The sequence below is a fragment of the Oryza brachyantha genome, chromosome 1 (assembly GCF_000231095.2).
Source record: "Oryza brachyantha chromosome 1, ObraRS2, whole genome shotgun sequence".
Classification (NCBI taxonomy): domain Eukaryota; kingdom Viridiplantae; phylum Streptophyta; class Magnoliopsida; order Poales; family Poaceae; genus Oryza; species Oryza brachyantha.
In genome coordinates, this window is record NC_023163.2 from 13379982 (window position 1) to 13397659 (window position 17678).

General features: G+C 37.9%; 1 protein-coding gene across 1 annotated transcript; it reads left to right on the top strand.

Moving 5' to 3' along the window:
• The first annotated feature begins 1660 nt into the window (after window positions 1-1660).
• On the top strand, window positions 1661-17394 carry LOC102711572 (protein ENHANCED DOWNY MILDEW 2-like). The gene is made up of 19 exons (XM_006644147.3): window positions 1661-1977; window positions 2160-2615; window positions 2696-2792; window positions 3208-3255; window positions 3340-3500; window positions 5270-5366; window positions 5457-5552; window positions 6594-6841; window positions 6938-7021; window positions 7100-7555; window positions 7785-7929; window positions 8021-8122; window positions 9513-9605; window positions 11004-11045; window positions 14368-14478; window positions 14745-14816; window positions 14896-15014; window positions 15262-15325; window positions 15412-17394. The coding sequence occupies exons 2-19, from the start codon at window positions 2206-2208 to the stop codon at window positions 17014-17016; spliced, it is 4050 nt and encodes a 1349-aa protein (XP_006644210.1). The 5' UTR covers window positions 1661-1977; window positions 2160-2205; the 3' UTR covers window positions 17017-17394.
• The last annotated feature ends 284 nt before the right edge of the window (window positions 17395-17678 follow it).

The following is a 17678-nucleotide window of genomic DNA, read 5'->3' on the forward strand; positions in this document are numbered from 1 at the left end:
AAAATGTAACTTAATGAAATCTAAAAGTAACTTGGATATATTATAAAAGTAATTTGTAATTTTTCATCAAAATATAATCATGTGAGATCTTGTTATAAATATTTAATTGTTACGAACACAACCATGTAATCAATCGTCGATCGGATGAGTAGTTTAACATAACATTGTATTTGAAATATTTAAATTGTATGTCACGTTTTGAAGAGAAGATACACTCTGGCAAGTAGTAAATTTCTTAACGTGTAGTAAATTTTGTTAACAAGCCATATGAAACGTACGGCGTATTATTCTGTTTTTAGTAAGCAAGATCGGTTGCTAGTTAGAACAAAGCAGCTACCGGGCGTCAAGTAGTCGCGTCCCCTAGTAGTATATTCGACTATCCGTATTAATGGTACGGCCCAACTTAACAACACAAATAACATATTATATCTTCTTTTAAATATATTCATATAATGTTGTTTATCTATAATGTCTTAATTTGATTATTTAATTAAACTCTGATAAAATAGCAGCAAATCACCGGTTAATAATGATAATTAATTATATATTGGACCACATTTTAATAAATTACAACTTTTCAAGTTTAGAAGATAATTGCAAAACTTGCAAGCCCAGGTTTATATGTTAATTCCAGAAATATAGTGGATACACTAATTTAAGAACTTTACACACAGTAAGGGTAATTTTAATCAAATAATTTATTCATATTATTTAATATTAATATACAATTTAACTCTATAAAGTTAAATTTAATAAAAACCACTTATATACAACTCAGCGTCTTCATATAATAAATGAATTTTGTTAACAATTACGCAACTCTTAAATACCATATAATTTAAAGTCTAAATTTATTATGAGTTTAAAACAAATTTAATTGTCTTCTTATATTACGTAAAATTATATTTAATTTAAATATTAAGTGATCATATAATACATAGCAAATATTTATAGCGCAAGTTATTTTTAGTTTAAAAATATATAATAGTTTTTAACAAAGTGAAATTACTAATGATATTTTTTATTAGATGTGCTTACAGTTCGTTATTATCAGGAGATGAACATATCCTTCAATGATTTAAAGAATATTTTACAGTGATGTATCATTTGAATGATCAAGAAATTTACTTATTTCACGTAACAATATGGTGCTAACAAAACATTTTTAGAATACCAGATATTTGTTCCTATTTAAAAGAGATTAGTGATATGATGACTATTTGTGTGTCCAATAATATTGGTCTAGAGCCTTGATCAATCTTAAGTTTAGGTGACTAGAGTATGATGTTGAACACGAACTTCATTGTCTTTGTTGTTATTATTATTGGTGTTCTAATGATATGATTAAAAAATTTATGATTTAGCTTTGGTTCTAAATATATACATGAAGTGTTTCTAATTTGAAAAAAATCTAACGAAAACTTTATAATTAGTAAGATATTTTTTAATTTAGAAAGTTTTTGATATATGAAAAGTTTACATAAGGAGAAATAGAGCCCGTCCTTGCCGTCAGGTTTTACGAAGCTAATTTTAGCCGTCCGATTTAAATAAATGAGGAAATAATTTTCCCTGCCTGTCTGTGATTTCCGGCAGAAAAGAAACAGACCGACAGTCACAAAATAGAGCTCATCAATAGGAAAAAGAGCAAGTGAGGAATCAGGAAACCGTAACGCCTCGATCTCCGCCGCTCTGCTCTCCCCTGGATTCCAAACGCACCGCCGCAGCCGCCGCCGCTTCGGAGAGCCCGAGCCTTTCGCCAAGCCAAAGCACCCACCCACGTCTCGCTCTCGCCTCACAATCTCGTCTCCTCCGGCTTCCGCCCGCGCCGGCGCTGCCTTCACGCCTCCCTCCCTCCCTCCCTCCCTCTGTCGGCGCAGTCCGAGAGCCCCCCCTCCTCTCTAGCGATGGTGGGGCCACGGGCCTCCACCTAGGCAAGCCGGCGAGGGGCGCACGCCCGACGACGCGGCGGCGACGCGAGTACGGCCTCCTCTCCTCGCTCGGTTCCCCTCCCCCCCCTTTTTTTTTCTTTTTTCTCTCAAAGATTTCGGTTCGTTTTGGAGCAATGGGTGTGGGAGTACACCATTTCCTCTCCAATCCCCTCTTCTTTGGGAGCCGGAAGAGATTGATTTCGCTATGCTGTTTCGAATGGATTGTGGTAGGTTTACTCACCAGGCGAGAGAGCGATAGGAGTGTCAGTGGCCCAAGATGATGTTCGACGACGACGACGACGACGAACCCCAGTTGAATGCTGTGGAGAATTACTATCTTCTTGATGCGCGGGAGGTGCCTATCTGTTTATCAGCACTGCCGTTCCAGTTCAAAGCAACCGATGGGGTTCCTGAATGCAAAAGGGATGCGTTCTTGTGGGGAACCACTGATCCTGGCATCAAGGTATACAAGAAGGTGGTCGCCTGGAGGCTAGGGCTTCAAGGGAAACAGCCGGAGATTTCTGTTCTTTCGGCAGAAGGCAGCTGGATTAGCCTTAGAAAACCCAAGAACAGCTATGAAGAGGAGATTCGGACAATAATGATAACAGTGCAGATGCTTCACTTCCTCAAAAGGAAGCCTGAGGAGACTGAAAAGAACATGTGGAGTCATCTTCGTAAAGTTTTCGAGTACTCTTGCATGCACTCCCTGTTCATTCTTTGTCTTACCGACAAATTCTTGGATTTATTTAAAGGTTTTCATTTTGCAGCAAATTTGAGGTTAGACCCTCAGAGGATGACATCAGAAATCACCGTTCACTAATCAAGCAGTTTGCTGAGAAAGATGTGACCTTAGCTAAATCTGAGGTATGCACCATCTGATTGTTGATATGGACAACTGGGGTTGATAAGATTGTCTGTAAGATCATTATAGACTAGTGAGTAATCCATAACACCTGAGAGTTAAGTTTTGTAACAGGAGAGGTTTCCATTCCTGCTTGGCATGGACCTGTGAATCTGTTTAGTGATCCCTGAATTTCCTTTCATATTGACAGTATTGTTTATTTTGGCATGTGATTGCATTTCTGACAATTGTTTTTTGTTCTTGGAACAATGATTCTTGGTTCACATCATCATAACCTCTGAATGGATTTATCTAAACATAGTTCTAGCTGTGTAGTTTTCCTTTTTCGATCGTAGTTAATTTTAATGGTTGTAATAGCTCTTTAGTAATGTGCTTGATTGCTGTTTTGTAGTGATATAATCATGATTCTTTTGACAGATTTTGCAAGGCTTTACTCAAGAAAATTGTAGGAAAAAGAGTAGTGAGGTATGTGTGGGGTTTTGCCTTATCTTGAAAATTTTGGAAAAAGATCATTATATTAATTGTTTCCTTTGTTATAATTACATCTAGGTTGGTTTAGATAAAGTGGAATCGAAAGTTCCATTCATTGCTGATGATGAGGATATAGAGATGGTTGATGTGGATAACAATATTGAATCTGATGAAGAAGAGGAGGAAGATTTATTTGATTCAATCTGTAGCATATGTGACGATGGAGGAGATCTGTTATGGTACGTTAAATCTTCTAAAGATGATGTATCATATAAAATCCTTTTCCAACCTTTCAGAATGTATGTGACTTCTAGTCTTAGTCAAACATACATAGGGAGAGTTCATTGTTGGCACAGATATTAGCTTTTAGAAATAGGAACTATTTTCAATGTCAAGCTCAGGAAGGTCCATGCCCTGGGGAAAGTTCATTGCTCTCATTTCTAAATACTTTGTCAGCTATCAGGTTTTGACTTCTTGACTGCCACACATTTCTGAATTCTGTCTAGCAGCAGCATGTGCTCGCCTATTGAATCCCGAGTCTCATGTTCAATCAGATCATGCCTAACTTTTTGATTGGTTTTCGGGGTTAGTGTTTGAGAAATTGGATTCTATGAAGTAGCTACTCAGGTGATGGCATCACTATTTCCTGGTTAAATATTCTTGACTAAAACATGAATCGCTACTATCCACACAGGCCCTTAGATGGTGTAGAATATTACAATTGCTTACTCTGCCTTTATCATCTTGTATTCACATTATTCAAGGGAACTTAAAAGTCCCTCTACATCGGCAAGGTCCCCTTTTCTTGGGTTTGTGATCCAGCTTATAAGCTGCAAAAACTGAAGCCCAAACAAATAGACAGCTTTCCATTGGGCTTTTCTGAAGCCATAAACCATTCCTGCATGAATAAGCCAAAAGCTTTGCATTCAAAAAAATAAGGCAAAAGCTTGATCTGATTAGCTTTTTTTGGCTTATGTGGACTGTAGTTAGGACTCCTCCCTTGAAATTTTGGCTTAAAAGCCACTGGCTGGCTTATCTATATTCCTTTAGGGCATGTACAACAGTGTCGACAGCTATCGTCTATTTGAGATACATAGACAACTAAACAAACAAGTTGTACAATGAGTTGTCTATTTGGTTGTCCATACCATATTTAATACATCATTTTTTATATTTTGTTTTTGTTGCATGCAACCAATGCTGAAGTTTTCTCTAAAAAAGGTTGCATGCAACTTGGTAGCACGTTTGTGAGCAGTAGACAAACAAAGAGACAGTGACCAAGTTTTTCTTGAGTTAATGATACTGCATAGGATGATTAATCTGATGTGAATGGATATAAATGACCGTTGTCTCACTGTTGTGCATGTCCTTAAAAGGAGATGGTAGTGGCAGTGAATCTTTTGGCATTTTGTACAGCTGCTCAGTTATTTTCTTTTTACAATTCATCTGCACGTTCTTCTAGAAAATGGCTCAGCCTATTTTGTTCTGTATCAGGAAACACTAGCTGTTTCCCAGTTAAGCCATATGAGCCCTAATATGGAGCATTTTGTAATTTGTACAGCTGCTCAGTTAGAACAAATTTGCCTTGAAGACGATAATTTCAAATGTTTTTGAAACTTTGATCTGCATGTTCTAGCAAATGGTTCAGCCTATTTTGTTCTATATCAGGAAACATAGCTGTTTCCCACTTAAGCCATCTGAGGACTTATGTTGATTCTGTCCCATGCAATAGTAGTAAGAGTGTCCTTTTAGTCTGCATTTAAATTAGTTGATGTTTAACTGTGTTAGCACTCACATCATTAGTCTATATGGAATGACAAGGACTCCACTGTCTGCTATGGTGTTATTGTTGAAAAAATGTTGAGTACAATGTTACAATTTTGATTCTTTTAGTTCCTTTTACTGTTTGTACTTTGCTTAAAACCACTTTGTATACTTGCTTTCATCAATATATTACTTCTGGTTTCATCGGTGACATATGAAATTCTTTCATGTTATCCTATTGTAGTTGTGACGGTCCATGTATGAGGTCCTTCCATGCAAAAATTGGTACTGGTGAAGATTCCTATTGTGATACCCTTGGGTACACTGAAGCAGAAGTTCAGGTAGTTCCCGAACATTTTGTGTGGTAAAGAGAGCTTAAAATTTGCCTTACCTTTTATTTTATTGAATTTTCTTATTGTAATGATTTTTAGGCAATGAAAACTTTCCTGTGCAAAAACTGTGAGCATAAGCAACACCAATGTTTTACCTGTGGAGCATTGGAATCTTCAGATGGACCAACTGCTAAGGTATACTTTCATTGCACCTGCTAGGTAGATAAAAATTTGTTGCTTTATCACTCCTTTTTGCTGATACAATGATTTTCATTGTTGGATATGACCATAGTGCTATTAGCAGATTGCTTGTAAGCTGCAAAGTTTTAATCGGGGATGTTTGGGTTAAGACACCCCCCCCCCCTTAGGCTTAATTGAACTGTTCCTGGACTGGTCCCATGGTGGTAGCTGCACCACATGGACGTGGAGAAGAGGGATGGACAAAGACTCTCCATCCTTGTATTATAGCTAAGATGACTTGACCCTTAGGGTGTATTTGGTTGGATATAATTTTTAGGATGGATTGGGAGTTTAGATGGATGGGGGTATTAACTGCTTCATTTGTTAGGACATGGGTTGTTTGGTTAGACGGGGATGGGGAATTGAGGGAGAAACTCCATTGTTTTTAATACTGAGGGTTGGGGAGGTGGGGGGAGTTGGGAGGCAATTGATCCCTTGTGTACGACAAATCTCAACCACTCATTTTCACTTGAAATATAGTATATATATCTAAACTACGTACTAATTCCCATCACTCCCTACCACTTATACAAAACAAGGTACTGGGACCAAAAATCACTTTCCCATGCTGATCTCACTGTTAATTCCTCTATCGAAACTCCCAATCCTCTTACCCAAAGTTGCCAAATACGCTGTTTAAGGAACTTATCGTAAGATTGTGGAAAGGCCTAACAAATCGATCTAATGTACACAGCCTGCTTGAAAAGTATGTGTTGGGGACAGTACCACTGGCCCTGGAGTTGTTGAACGCTGCTTCTATATTATGGGCCCTAATGGACTGAACATCACAGAATTGTGTAATTGATGTATTGATTATTGAAGTTCGGGCAATTTAATGTCAGCATGGTAACAGCTGACTATTTTAGAGTCACTCAAAAGGAAGTGATGGTTCGGTTCAGCAGTTAGGAAGTCCATCTCAAAAAAATCTAAGTATGATATTTTTTCCGGGCTTTGTTCTAGTTATATTTAGCTAATCTTGTCATATTCCTCCTTTAGGTGTTCCTTTGTAATAATGCAACCTGTGGGCGCTTTTACCACCCAAAATGTGTCGCACGGCAACTTCATTCTAAAAACAAAAATGAAGCCTCAGAACTGGAGATGAAGATAGCAGATGGACTTTCATTTACATGTCCCATCCATTGGTGCTTTCGTTGCAAAGGTTTGGAAGACAGAACTCAGGAGGAATTACAGTTTGCTGTTTGCAGACGTTGTCCAAAGTCGTATCACAGAAAGTGTTTGCCAAGGTGCTACTATGAAGCAAGTGGTTTGTCTTTTCAAGTTCTGTTACCTTTATATAATCTCTTTTATTTATCTCATACTTGAAATTGAAATTATTCCAGAGAAATTGCCTTTGAAGATAGTGAAAACGAGGACATTGTTACACGTGCTTGGGAACTTTCAAAAAGAATTTTGATCTATTGCTTGTATGTGTCTTATCCACAATATTGCTGAGTGCTTTCTCAACATTGTTTGTATCAATGATTTGTTGTAAACTGCTACAGGGACCATGAGATAGATACTGACATTGACACGCCTACCAGAGACCATATAAAGTTCCCTCGAGTTTCAAACATAGGAAAACCCGCAAGCCTTCTCAAAAAGTCAATCAAAGAGGTGGTCAAGAAAAAAAAGAGACCATTTTGTGAGTCAGTTCCTGATCAACTCTTGACAGAACCTGGGAAGTCGCCAGATATGGTTTGCGTTCAAGAAATTGGTGAGGCCAGAACGATTAGTTCTAGGAGTTCATCTGAGCAATTTGTTGTCAAGCCTGAGGAGAAAAAAACCAAGTTCTTAAAAGACAGATCACGTCCCAAACCATGTATGATTAAAGATGCTGCTACAAGCAGTACAAAACCTGCAAAAGATCATGAGAAACAGTTGGTAACTATGCCCTCGTCTACTTCCTGGAAGGTACCCCAAAGTTCATTTCCTACAGTGGACAGTGAAACAGAGAAGAGGTCAGTCACTTCTACATAATTCTGGAGATTTAGGTCACAGCTATTTGTACCTAGGCATTTTTACTCATTTATCTATTATATTGGTACAGTTCTTTTTCATATTTTATTCTCATTTTTTTGTTCTATCTTCTTGGCTTGGATGTGCAAAGTAAATCATGATGAAACAATACAGAATCTTTGTACTTGAGAATCCTCATCGAGCTGAAGCAGGATCCTTTTTGTCTTACAGGGTAATTGCTTTGGTGGAAAGAGAAGCCCCTTGTTTGACACTACAAGATGTTTCAAGAAAGTGCATGATCCCTTCAACTCACGCATACTCCGGCAGACAAGTCGATAGGATTATTGCGACTGGCAAGCTTGAGCGTTCTGTTCAGGTCGTTAGTTCTGACATGAATTGATATTGAGTTCGTGCTAGTTATTAACTTATTATTTGGACTCATATTTGCTAACTGATGGCATTTATAGGCTGTAGGGTCAGCTTTAAAACTCCTGGAAAATGGAGGCAGTGTTAACGACGCAAAAGCAGTCTGTGAACCTGAAGTTTTAAAGCAGCTTACAAGATGGCATGTATGTTACTACTAGATATAAATTGATCTATTTTTTCATGGTATTCTTTTCATAGAATCTTTATATATTATTCCTGCTTTGAGATTTATACTGCACAAGCTTCTCCTGGATGTGATGCGTCTTTGCTTTCTTGTATGAAGTATGTACGATACATCTTTTTATTTCAACTTGTACGTGTGTGTTTTCCATTAGTACTGCCATTACTAAGAAATCTCTCTTACTTGGATGCTGTCCTCTTTCATGCTATTTGAGCTTCACAGTGCAATTTTGTGACTCTTCATGTTAACTTAATTTATATTAAGGAGATTTTAGTACAATCAGCCCCAATGGCTGGATTAACTGAGTACTGCCTCTAGTAGGAATGGTAGTCCTTAGTCACTTGGGGTTCCTCTGGAAAGTCCAAGAAAACATGTCCTTTTGGGAGAGAGGTAGTCTAGCGTTGCCTCTTGTGCCCCTAATTATCTGACTGCATGTGTAGTTGTGTACATTCATTAATTATCTCGCGGTTCCCATAAAAGTTTTTCCTTGAATGTTCCACATAACCATGTGTAGTACTAGGCTACAACTAGGCTATATACTGGCACTACTGGTATTCAAAGCAAAAGATGACCACACGAGCAACTTGGGGAATCCATCGCTTAGCTCTTGATATGGTGGCCAAGCTCATGAGCACATCACACAGATAATTTCTGCTCCTAAGCTCAGAATTGGGCAGCTTGTGAACCAGACCTTGTGAGTGTTCAAGGCCATCCTGGTGCTCGGGCTTGCCACTGGGAGGTTATGTCCCTCATTTGGGTTGGCTAGTTGAGGAGGGAAACTTGCAACTGTTATGAGTGGCTTGGTGCACAACAGCTGCAAAAAGAGACCGTGACAGCCATGTTACGATGAGTCCCTCAGTCCCTCTAGAAAGAGCCATCGAAACAAGCAGCTTTGGTCAAGTGACGGACAGGTTGGTTGAAGGTCATGATGTAGTTTAGAATTACTAGTAAAACTAGTATTGGATTGGAAGAGAGGGTGCATCAAAGATGGACCTGCGCTAATATGGGTATGCTCTATTTGGAGTTAACAGGGTAAAACAATAAATTCCACCCTGGCCTCGGTATCTGAAATTATGTCCCAAAGGCCAAAACATCTACTACGTACCATTCTCGACTGGAGGACATGTTATTGTAGGACTTCAATTTCTCCATGAGGATTTGCAATCTTATATCTTTTAATATGTATTTTTTGTATAAATGCCTGAATGGGCTCTAATTTTTTACTATGTATTGTTTAATTCTTTAGAAGATACTGTCATGTTTAGTTGGGTGGAAGGGACATTTTTCCCTTATACCTTGCAATGTAATGGTAATTGACCAATTTACTAACTTTTGATCCTTTGTCCTACCAGAGTAAGCTCAGAGTATATATATCACCTTTCATATATGGCACACGCTACAGTTCCTTTGGTCGGCATTTTACAAAGGTGGAAAAGCTTGTTGAGGTATATTTGAATCCAGATATTATGTTGGTAGTGAGCTGCATATAAGTACTTAACTTTAGTCCTATTAATCCTCTGCATCTAAGTGGGAATGCACCACAAACTGGACATTAGATGCAGAGATGTGTTGAAAAGAAAATCTCCAATCTGATTGCCATCTCATAATGGCTCTTGGAAACGGATTCTCATCTGTTTTCCAGCATGGATTTGTGAATTATGATACTTATTGTAACCACATTGCCATTTAACTGTGGTTTGACAAAGGTGTCCAGTCTCATGAATATCAAAACTTGTGTACACTATTGACTATTGAGAAGTGCTTTCTGCCTACAGAAATGAATTATTGAATGAAGACTAGGTTCAAGAAATTACTGGAGGAAAACCAGAAAACCTTTCTGTTTGTTTGCCTTATAAAGAGGTCCTCTTCAGGGCATAATTGACACTTCACACTTGTCAATCCTTTTTCCTGTAGATTAGATCCTTTCTTTATTCATTATACCTGATTGAAATGTGGATGTGAAAACCCTTCTTCAAAATAATATCTTGAGGACCCTTAATTTGAAACTGTTATTAATGAAAACCAGCATGTGTTTGCTAACCGGTTAGGGAGCAGATATTTTAATTTGTTTTCTTGATCCCACTCTAGACTACTGAATAAGAATATCAGTATGGTATATTGATGTTCTTATAAAGGCTTCTATTATTGTTTGCTATACATGTAAGGGATTTATGGAGTTGGAAGAGACCGATGAAGGGAAAAGTTATGGACCCTAGGAAAATCTGAAACAGAAATGATTGGTTCCCCTATGGACCCATGTAGCCCATCCTTAATCATATGGGCCCATTGCATTGCATGGGCGTGTAACTAGTAAATGATAAAACCTGACTGATTTCTTGCACTCGTCGCCTGGTGCATAGTTCATGTACTATTGTTTGTGTTACTACATCACTTTAAACTGCACATTTTATAGTCATAGCTCTAGATAACCAAATTCCATGTCTAAATTCACTCAAACCAGGCTTTATGGCTATAAAGTTCCACAAAATCTAACCAAACCCAAAACGTAGCATGCTTGTATTAAATAACAATGTGAAGAACTTTACCATTGGCCCATGTGAGTTGTGTCTCAACCAAAGCAAAGCTTAGTGTGATTATGCTGGAGACAAGGACACCTTGATGAAGGTCATAGAGCCATAATACCATGCGAGTGCAATACTTAGGATAAGTGCCACTAACAATGAAATCTGCATCCCGCAAAAAAGAAAGCAAGGAAATCTGCAGTGTGCTGCTAGCATTACTACATTTTTGTAAATTTCTGGTTTTCTGTTATTTCTCTTGATTGGATAATATAGTTGTAACTATACTGTATACAACTTGAACTTTCTTATTTCTTGGTACAGATTGTTGGTAAGCTTCATTGCTACGTGGAACCTGGTGACACGGTATGTTCTTTTTGTAGTACAAGAAACACATGTTTATTCATTCATAGATTACATCTTCCATATAATCAATGTATTCTCTCTCTTCCACGTTATAAAACTTTATGACCTTGCCTAGATTTATATCTGTGCTAATGAATCTAGGCACATATACAAAACATATATATATATATATATATATTGATACATCGATGAATCTAGGCAAATCCATAAAATCTTATAATATGGAACAACGGGGATATTTAGTAGTTTGAAAACACTATAATAAAATACTTCTTTTGTCCCATGTTATAGTTACTTCTAGCATTTAAATTTCTCATAATGTTGCTACTTCTCCACCCACCTCCTCATCTCAACCAATCATAACCATCGCTTATTTAATTTCTTCGCCTACTTTCTCATCTCAACCAATCATAACCATCGCTTATTTAATTTCTTCGCCTACTTTCTCATCTCAACCGGTCACAATCATCCCTCATTTAATTTCATCACATTCCCTAATCTGCGAAAAAGGGCTGAAGTTTCTATATTACGACAGTATGAGATGGAGGGAGTAGAGTGGTTGTTGATCTAATAAGCTAACAGTAGATCCTACCTTCCACCTCATCCTTGTTCCTTTCATGGCTTCATGCCTGCCACCAATAGCACCTCTTCATGCTCCCATTGCTCCTACAACTTGATCCCTGCAACACATACAACTTTATTAATTTGTTTTAGTACTACTCAAATGTATCATTTCAGTTGACAAAAGGCCAAAATGGTATAAAGAAGGTTGAATTCCATTCTAGACATGATATCAGCTAATACATGCCATTGTCATCTTGTCTGTGGCTGTGCTGCTACCTGCGAAAGTGCAAGCAATACCTCTTTCAGTCACATTTTCTTTGAGCCCTCCTCCCTTTCCCTTCCCTAGGAATCGACTATTTTTGGTTTAGAGATATGTTTGTGTAATATTTTATGTATTTCAAATAGTGTCGCAACTAAAATTTGGTGTATAGATGATTAAACACATATTTTATCAACATATAAGTATCGCATATATTACACTCTAGAACAGCACACTGTTATGGGCTGGTGTTAGAATATTCCATTTTCTGATTTTTTTTTGGGGGGTTTGAGGGGTACAATGTTTTCTTCCATTTGCAGCCTTTGGAAACTGAGAAACCATAAAACTGAACTTAGCAGCCCACTCATCCTTTAATGTGTCACCTAAAGCCCATAATTAAAATGCCAAAAATCATTCAAGACCAAGCGACAAGCCTGTGATCCAGCGAGTCGAGGCAGTTAGCATGGAGATGGTGGGCTTGAGGCCAACAGCACAATAGCACGTGGGGATGTGTGATTGCACTTATGACTTTTGTAGCTACTGCTTGCATTGGTAATAAACCGAGAGTGAAAAAACCTTCTTAAAGGTGCTTTCTGTTTTCCTTTTAGTTCAGTTTGTATTTTTGGAAACTGAATCTCTAATAAACAGAAGTAACTGAAAAAAACATAATGCCCGCCTCTAGTTGGAATGGAATTATCAACTTTGTTGCTGTTGCAATTTCACCCAAATGAAAAAGATGAAATGACAACTCAAAAAACAAGAAGTAGCTACTTCAGATAAATTAAGTAGTCTTTCTGAGCTTATTAAAAATAATGACAACCAACCAAGGCGATAGTACCATATCTCTAGAGAAATCAAGTGGCAAGTGGGCACTTCAAATAACGCTGGGAACCAACCAATGATATCCCATGTAGCATCTCATTGAGATGTAACATGCCTGACTAGGAATTTGAGACTCAATTAGAAGGGACTAGCAATCTGCTAGAGTTTGGAGATAGAACTTGGAAGCTGGCAACTTGTTGAGGGGGTAGCAACTTGACTGCAACTGGGATGACTAAGACTGTAATTCTAATGAAAAATAGGCCCAATTCGACAGGATAACTCAAATCATATAGCAGCTTGAATGGAAATTAGCTTGCAACTCAAACGTAACCAGTGGAGCAATTTCAAGGAAATCAGCTAATAACTCAAGTTTAGACTTTAGAAAACGTAGGGCATCTTCAACGAAAATTTGATAGAAACTCACTGAAGACTAGGGCACTAGGGAGACTCACATGATTAGAGCACTTGATTTTTGAGACTGCTGACCTGGAACCTTGTCACTACAATAGGTGATTTCTATTGGTGCACTGTAAGGATAAACCGACAACATTTGCGTAGCCAACACTCAATATAACTCTGCATGCTGCTAGGTTGATTCATGGAGTGTCAATCAGATCTGGATGACAACTTTTTTCCCACATCCGTATTTGGATAGTAGTGCGTAAAACCAGCAACCGTACTGTAGACTGTAGAATAAAATACTAATTCGAATATGATATGCCAAATATATGCACGGGACAGTGTCATGTTATGGTGAAGAAGATGTTTAATATTATATATTTGCATATCATAAATGGTTAGCTAAACTAAAATTTTTTTCTATAGTTCGTTCATGATTAGTTTGGTTCAGTTGTCAAATGGACACACGTATGTATTACTACAATACAATTTTTTTGAAAATTCATTTGTGTCAGCCTCTCTGGATACTTGGATTCGATTGCATTAGGTAGTAACTTAATTTGTTTTTCACATTTTTCAAATATTGGATTTGTGTTAGTCTTTGTGCATATTAGTATTCGATCCACATTTGTTTTATAAACAATTATAGGGATGCTTCTATTCTATCTGTTTGACACTCCTAGCAATGTTAGGTGCCTCACTGGGCTGTGTCCTTGTGCCAATCACACCTCATGATTTGGCCTCAAGAGTGAGGTGGTGGCCACTTGAGATTGAGAAGAATGATATCGACGAACTCACATAAAAAAACAAAGAAAAAGAAACAAGGTTGATAATATTCAGGTTATTTGTAATTGATAAACAGGTGATGTTGCTCTCTCTTTATTATTATCTGTCTAATTTGACACTTTCACAGGCTATTTTAGTTTGGATTTCTTTAAGGAATGATTAGAACTTTTATCTGGTATCATATGATAAATGTCCAAGTAAGGCTCACCCACGCTGTTCTCATAACAATAGAGCTGGGCTATCTCTGAGTAGTTTTATTGGTCTTTTGGGTGGTGCATGGGATATTGTTGGTGCGTGTCACTGTAAACTGGTGTTCCTCTCAAAAAATTTGTCCCTTGCAACTTTTATCATAAGCTGGACCATATGGTCTACGGTCTAAAAAATCTGCTCCCATAAAATAGCACCTGTCTATCTGTAACAGATATATAGCTTCAGAAGTCCAATAATGTTTTGCATCTGTCCCTGATCATTTTAAATTCAATTAACTTGCAGATAGTGGATTTCTGCTGTGGTGCAAATGATTTCAGCCGATTGATGAAAGAAAAACTTGACCAAGTACATAAAAACTGCCATTTCAAGAATTACGATCTTATCCAGCCGCAGGTAAAATAGAGATCATCAAATAATTTTCATTTTATTTTCCTTCTGGGGCAAGAGAAACTGTGTTTTTATGATCATTTGGAATGTCATTGTTTACTTTCACATAGAATATGATTCATCAGAGTAAATGCATTAGAAGTCAGTTCCTAAATCATCTCATTGCTAGAAGTGGCCTTGTAAGGATTCCGTTTTCCTGCTATTGATCCATATTTAATAGTTGATCATGCTTACTCTGATAAACACACATGTAATGTGTGTGCCCTTTGTAGAATTGCTTCTCCTTCGAAAGGAAAGATTGGATGACTGTCCAGCCAAATGAACTGCCTCATGGATCCAAACTAGTATGTTTTATTTAAACATTATTTGACTCAAGTTTGGCTAATTTAAAATACTTATAACATCTGATTGCTTCTTGATTAGATAATGGGTCTTAATCCTCCTTTTGGAGTCAAAGCGGCACTTGCGAACAAATTTATTGACAAAGCACTGAGCTTTAAGCCGAAGCTCATTATATTAATTGTCCCCAAGGAAACAAAAAGGTAACCCATTTTGTTGAACTTTTGTGTTAATAACACATGGCAACATAACAGGTGAAGATGTAAAGTTTTTAATATACATCTAATTACTTAGTAGGAGCCCAATCAGATCTGGACCAAATTGGGACTAATTGGGTGTACATTTAAAAGATTTTATATTTTCACCTGATATTGCTTGACATAATTGTATCATATCACTTTTTTTTGTGCAATATTTCATATTTGCCTCCATTTGCTTCTCTGGTGTCAGGTTGGATCAAAAGAAGACACCTTATGATTTGATTTGGGAGGATAGTGACTGTCTTTCGGGAAAGGTAAAGACTGTCAAGAAATAATATCGACCTTTATTTCTCTCCTATCATGTACCTATTCTACCTAAAATCTTTCTTTTGATTTATAGGCATTTTATTTGCCTGGTTCTGTCGATGTTAATGATAAAATAGTTGAAGGGTGGAATGCCTCTACACCACCTCTCTATTTATGGAGCCGTCCTGATTGGACAAAGAAACACATGAAAGTAGCTGAGGTTCATAAGCACGTTGACATGGAGAGGATCGCTTCCCGTGTTGAAGAAGATAATCTATCAGATAGCCTCCCTATGATGAAAGAAACTGAATCTTCTGGTATACATAACTCTAGATCAGGGAACGAGGGAACCGGTAAAACTTCATGCTATCTCAAAGAGATGAATCTATCAGATCTCCCTGTGAGGAGACAGGCTGAAGCTGGCAACAACCGAAATGCTGGACCTGGCAAAGAGAAAGTGACCACAGAGAGGACATCATGCGATGTTAGGGAAGTTATTTTATCAGGTGATCATGTGAAGAGACAGGCTGGGTGTGGAGAAGTGAAAGCTAAAGAGTACCATACACCCGATAGCCTTCCTGTAAAGAAACAAGCTAAGATTAATTATCAGCAGATCTCGCAACCAGGAAAAGATATCAAGAACACGAAAAGAACTCCTGATCAGGTTTACTGCAGCCTGCCTCCAGAAAAACAAGTGGAAGTTGCTTATGAGGAAAGAATGGTTATTCCTATTAAGAAGAGTACTCACCAAGAAAAACAACTGGATGCAAACTGTGGAAACAGAATAAATGCTCGTGCAGGATCAGAGATTATGGTTGCCAAATTCACAGAACGTGAGAATTCTGACATGAGTATTTCATCTCCTGACTCAAGTAATGCTCGAAAATCCAGAAGCGGCTCCGCTTTTATTTCCAGTGGACATCCTGCTGATAAGACAGCACACCGAAATAGTTTCATGAGCTGCCCTACAAAAGAGCAGCTTGTTTGTAAGAAGGCTACTTATCAGGGCAGTTATTTAGAAAGCAATAATGAATGCAGTGATGCATTTGCATGGAACGTTGATCCGCCTTTTAATACTAATATCGATGATATCTCCAGGAAGTTCAGCACTGATGTTGGATGTGAAGTGAACAGGCAGCGTTTTACTTCCTCGACTGGTGACGAGTACAGTCTGCAATCTCTAAGACATGGTGACAGTTTCTATTGGCCAAAGCACTCAGAAGAGTGGAACACTAATGCTGTTGAGAGCTCTATTGCTGATGTACCTTTGCAGGAACACCTCACAAGGTACAGTAGACAATTTGGTGATAATTACCAAGAAGCCAGTAGGGTTGATCGAACACTGGATGAGCAAGAACATATAAGAACGTATGATGGACATGCTGATGATTATCTAAGTCAATACTCCCTTGGATCTTCAGGTGGTAGATACGGGCAGCCTTTAACTTCTTCATACGGAATCCCAGGTACAAGTACACAATACAGCATTATGGACAAACATGCTCCTGGATTTTTGGCTCCAAGTGTACAAAGGGGTTCGGTTATGGACAGGTACGCCCTGGGCCCAGGTGCACCTGGAAGCTCAGTTATGGACAAATACGTTCCGCCCCTTGAGGATACAAACTACACCACACCAGGGGTTCCACAGTATCCTTATCGACAGCTAGGCTCTTTTGGTGGCGGTTGGCCTCGTAACTGAATACTTAAGCTTCATCACTTCACTGAAATTGTGTTGCAGGAACCTGACCTGACTGACGTCTACAAGATTATCCCAAGAGAATACAGGATTTGCGGTTGAGAATTTTAGTTGTCTGAGATTTCATGCTCAGTTTAACTGGTCGTTGTTTTGAATACCATTGACAGCTGCTGCTGCGCCTGGGTTCTCTCAGAAATCTGAGGCCATGACTTTTTTTTTGCGTTCCATTCCATGAAGTTAAGTGGATGGCTTGTACAGGAATAGAAAATCTCGCCCTCCTAGAAAATTAGTCTACTAATGTGCACTGACCTATATGGTTTTGAAATTGTGATTATTTATGCTCTTAACAATCATGTCAGAAGGTTTGATAGTTTGGCTTTTTGGCATATTTAGGAATGAAAAATAATTTATGATTAAAATTTTATAAATGTGTTTTTAGCGATCTAAAAAAGCAAGGCTGAAATAAGATAAAAAACCTAAAATATACTTTAAATTTAAGGTTAAAAATTTAAGTTTTGGTTTATAAGCATAAGTAGAAGTGAAACGACGGGGCTGAGATTTTTTTTTCTTGAAGTATTTATGTAGAGGAAGTAACTTTATTGTTCTAGCAAATGAGCTGCATAATTTTGTAAGGAATTTAACAATTGCCTTTGGTTGAGCAGTTG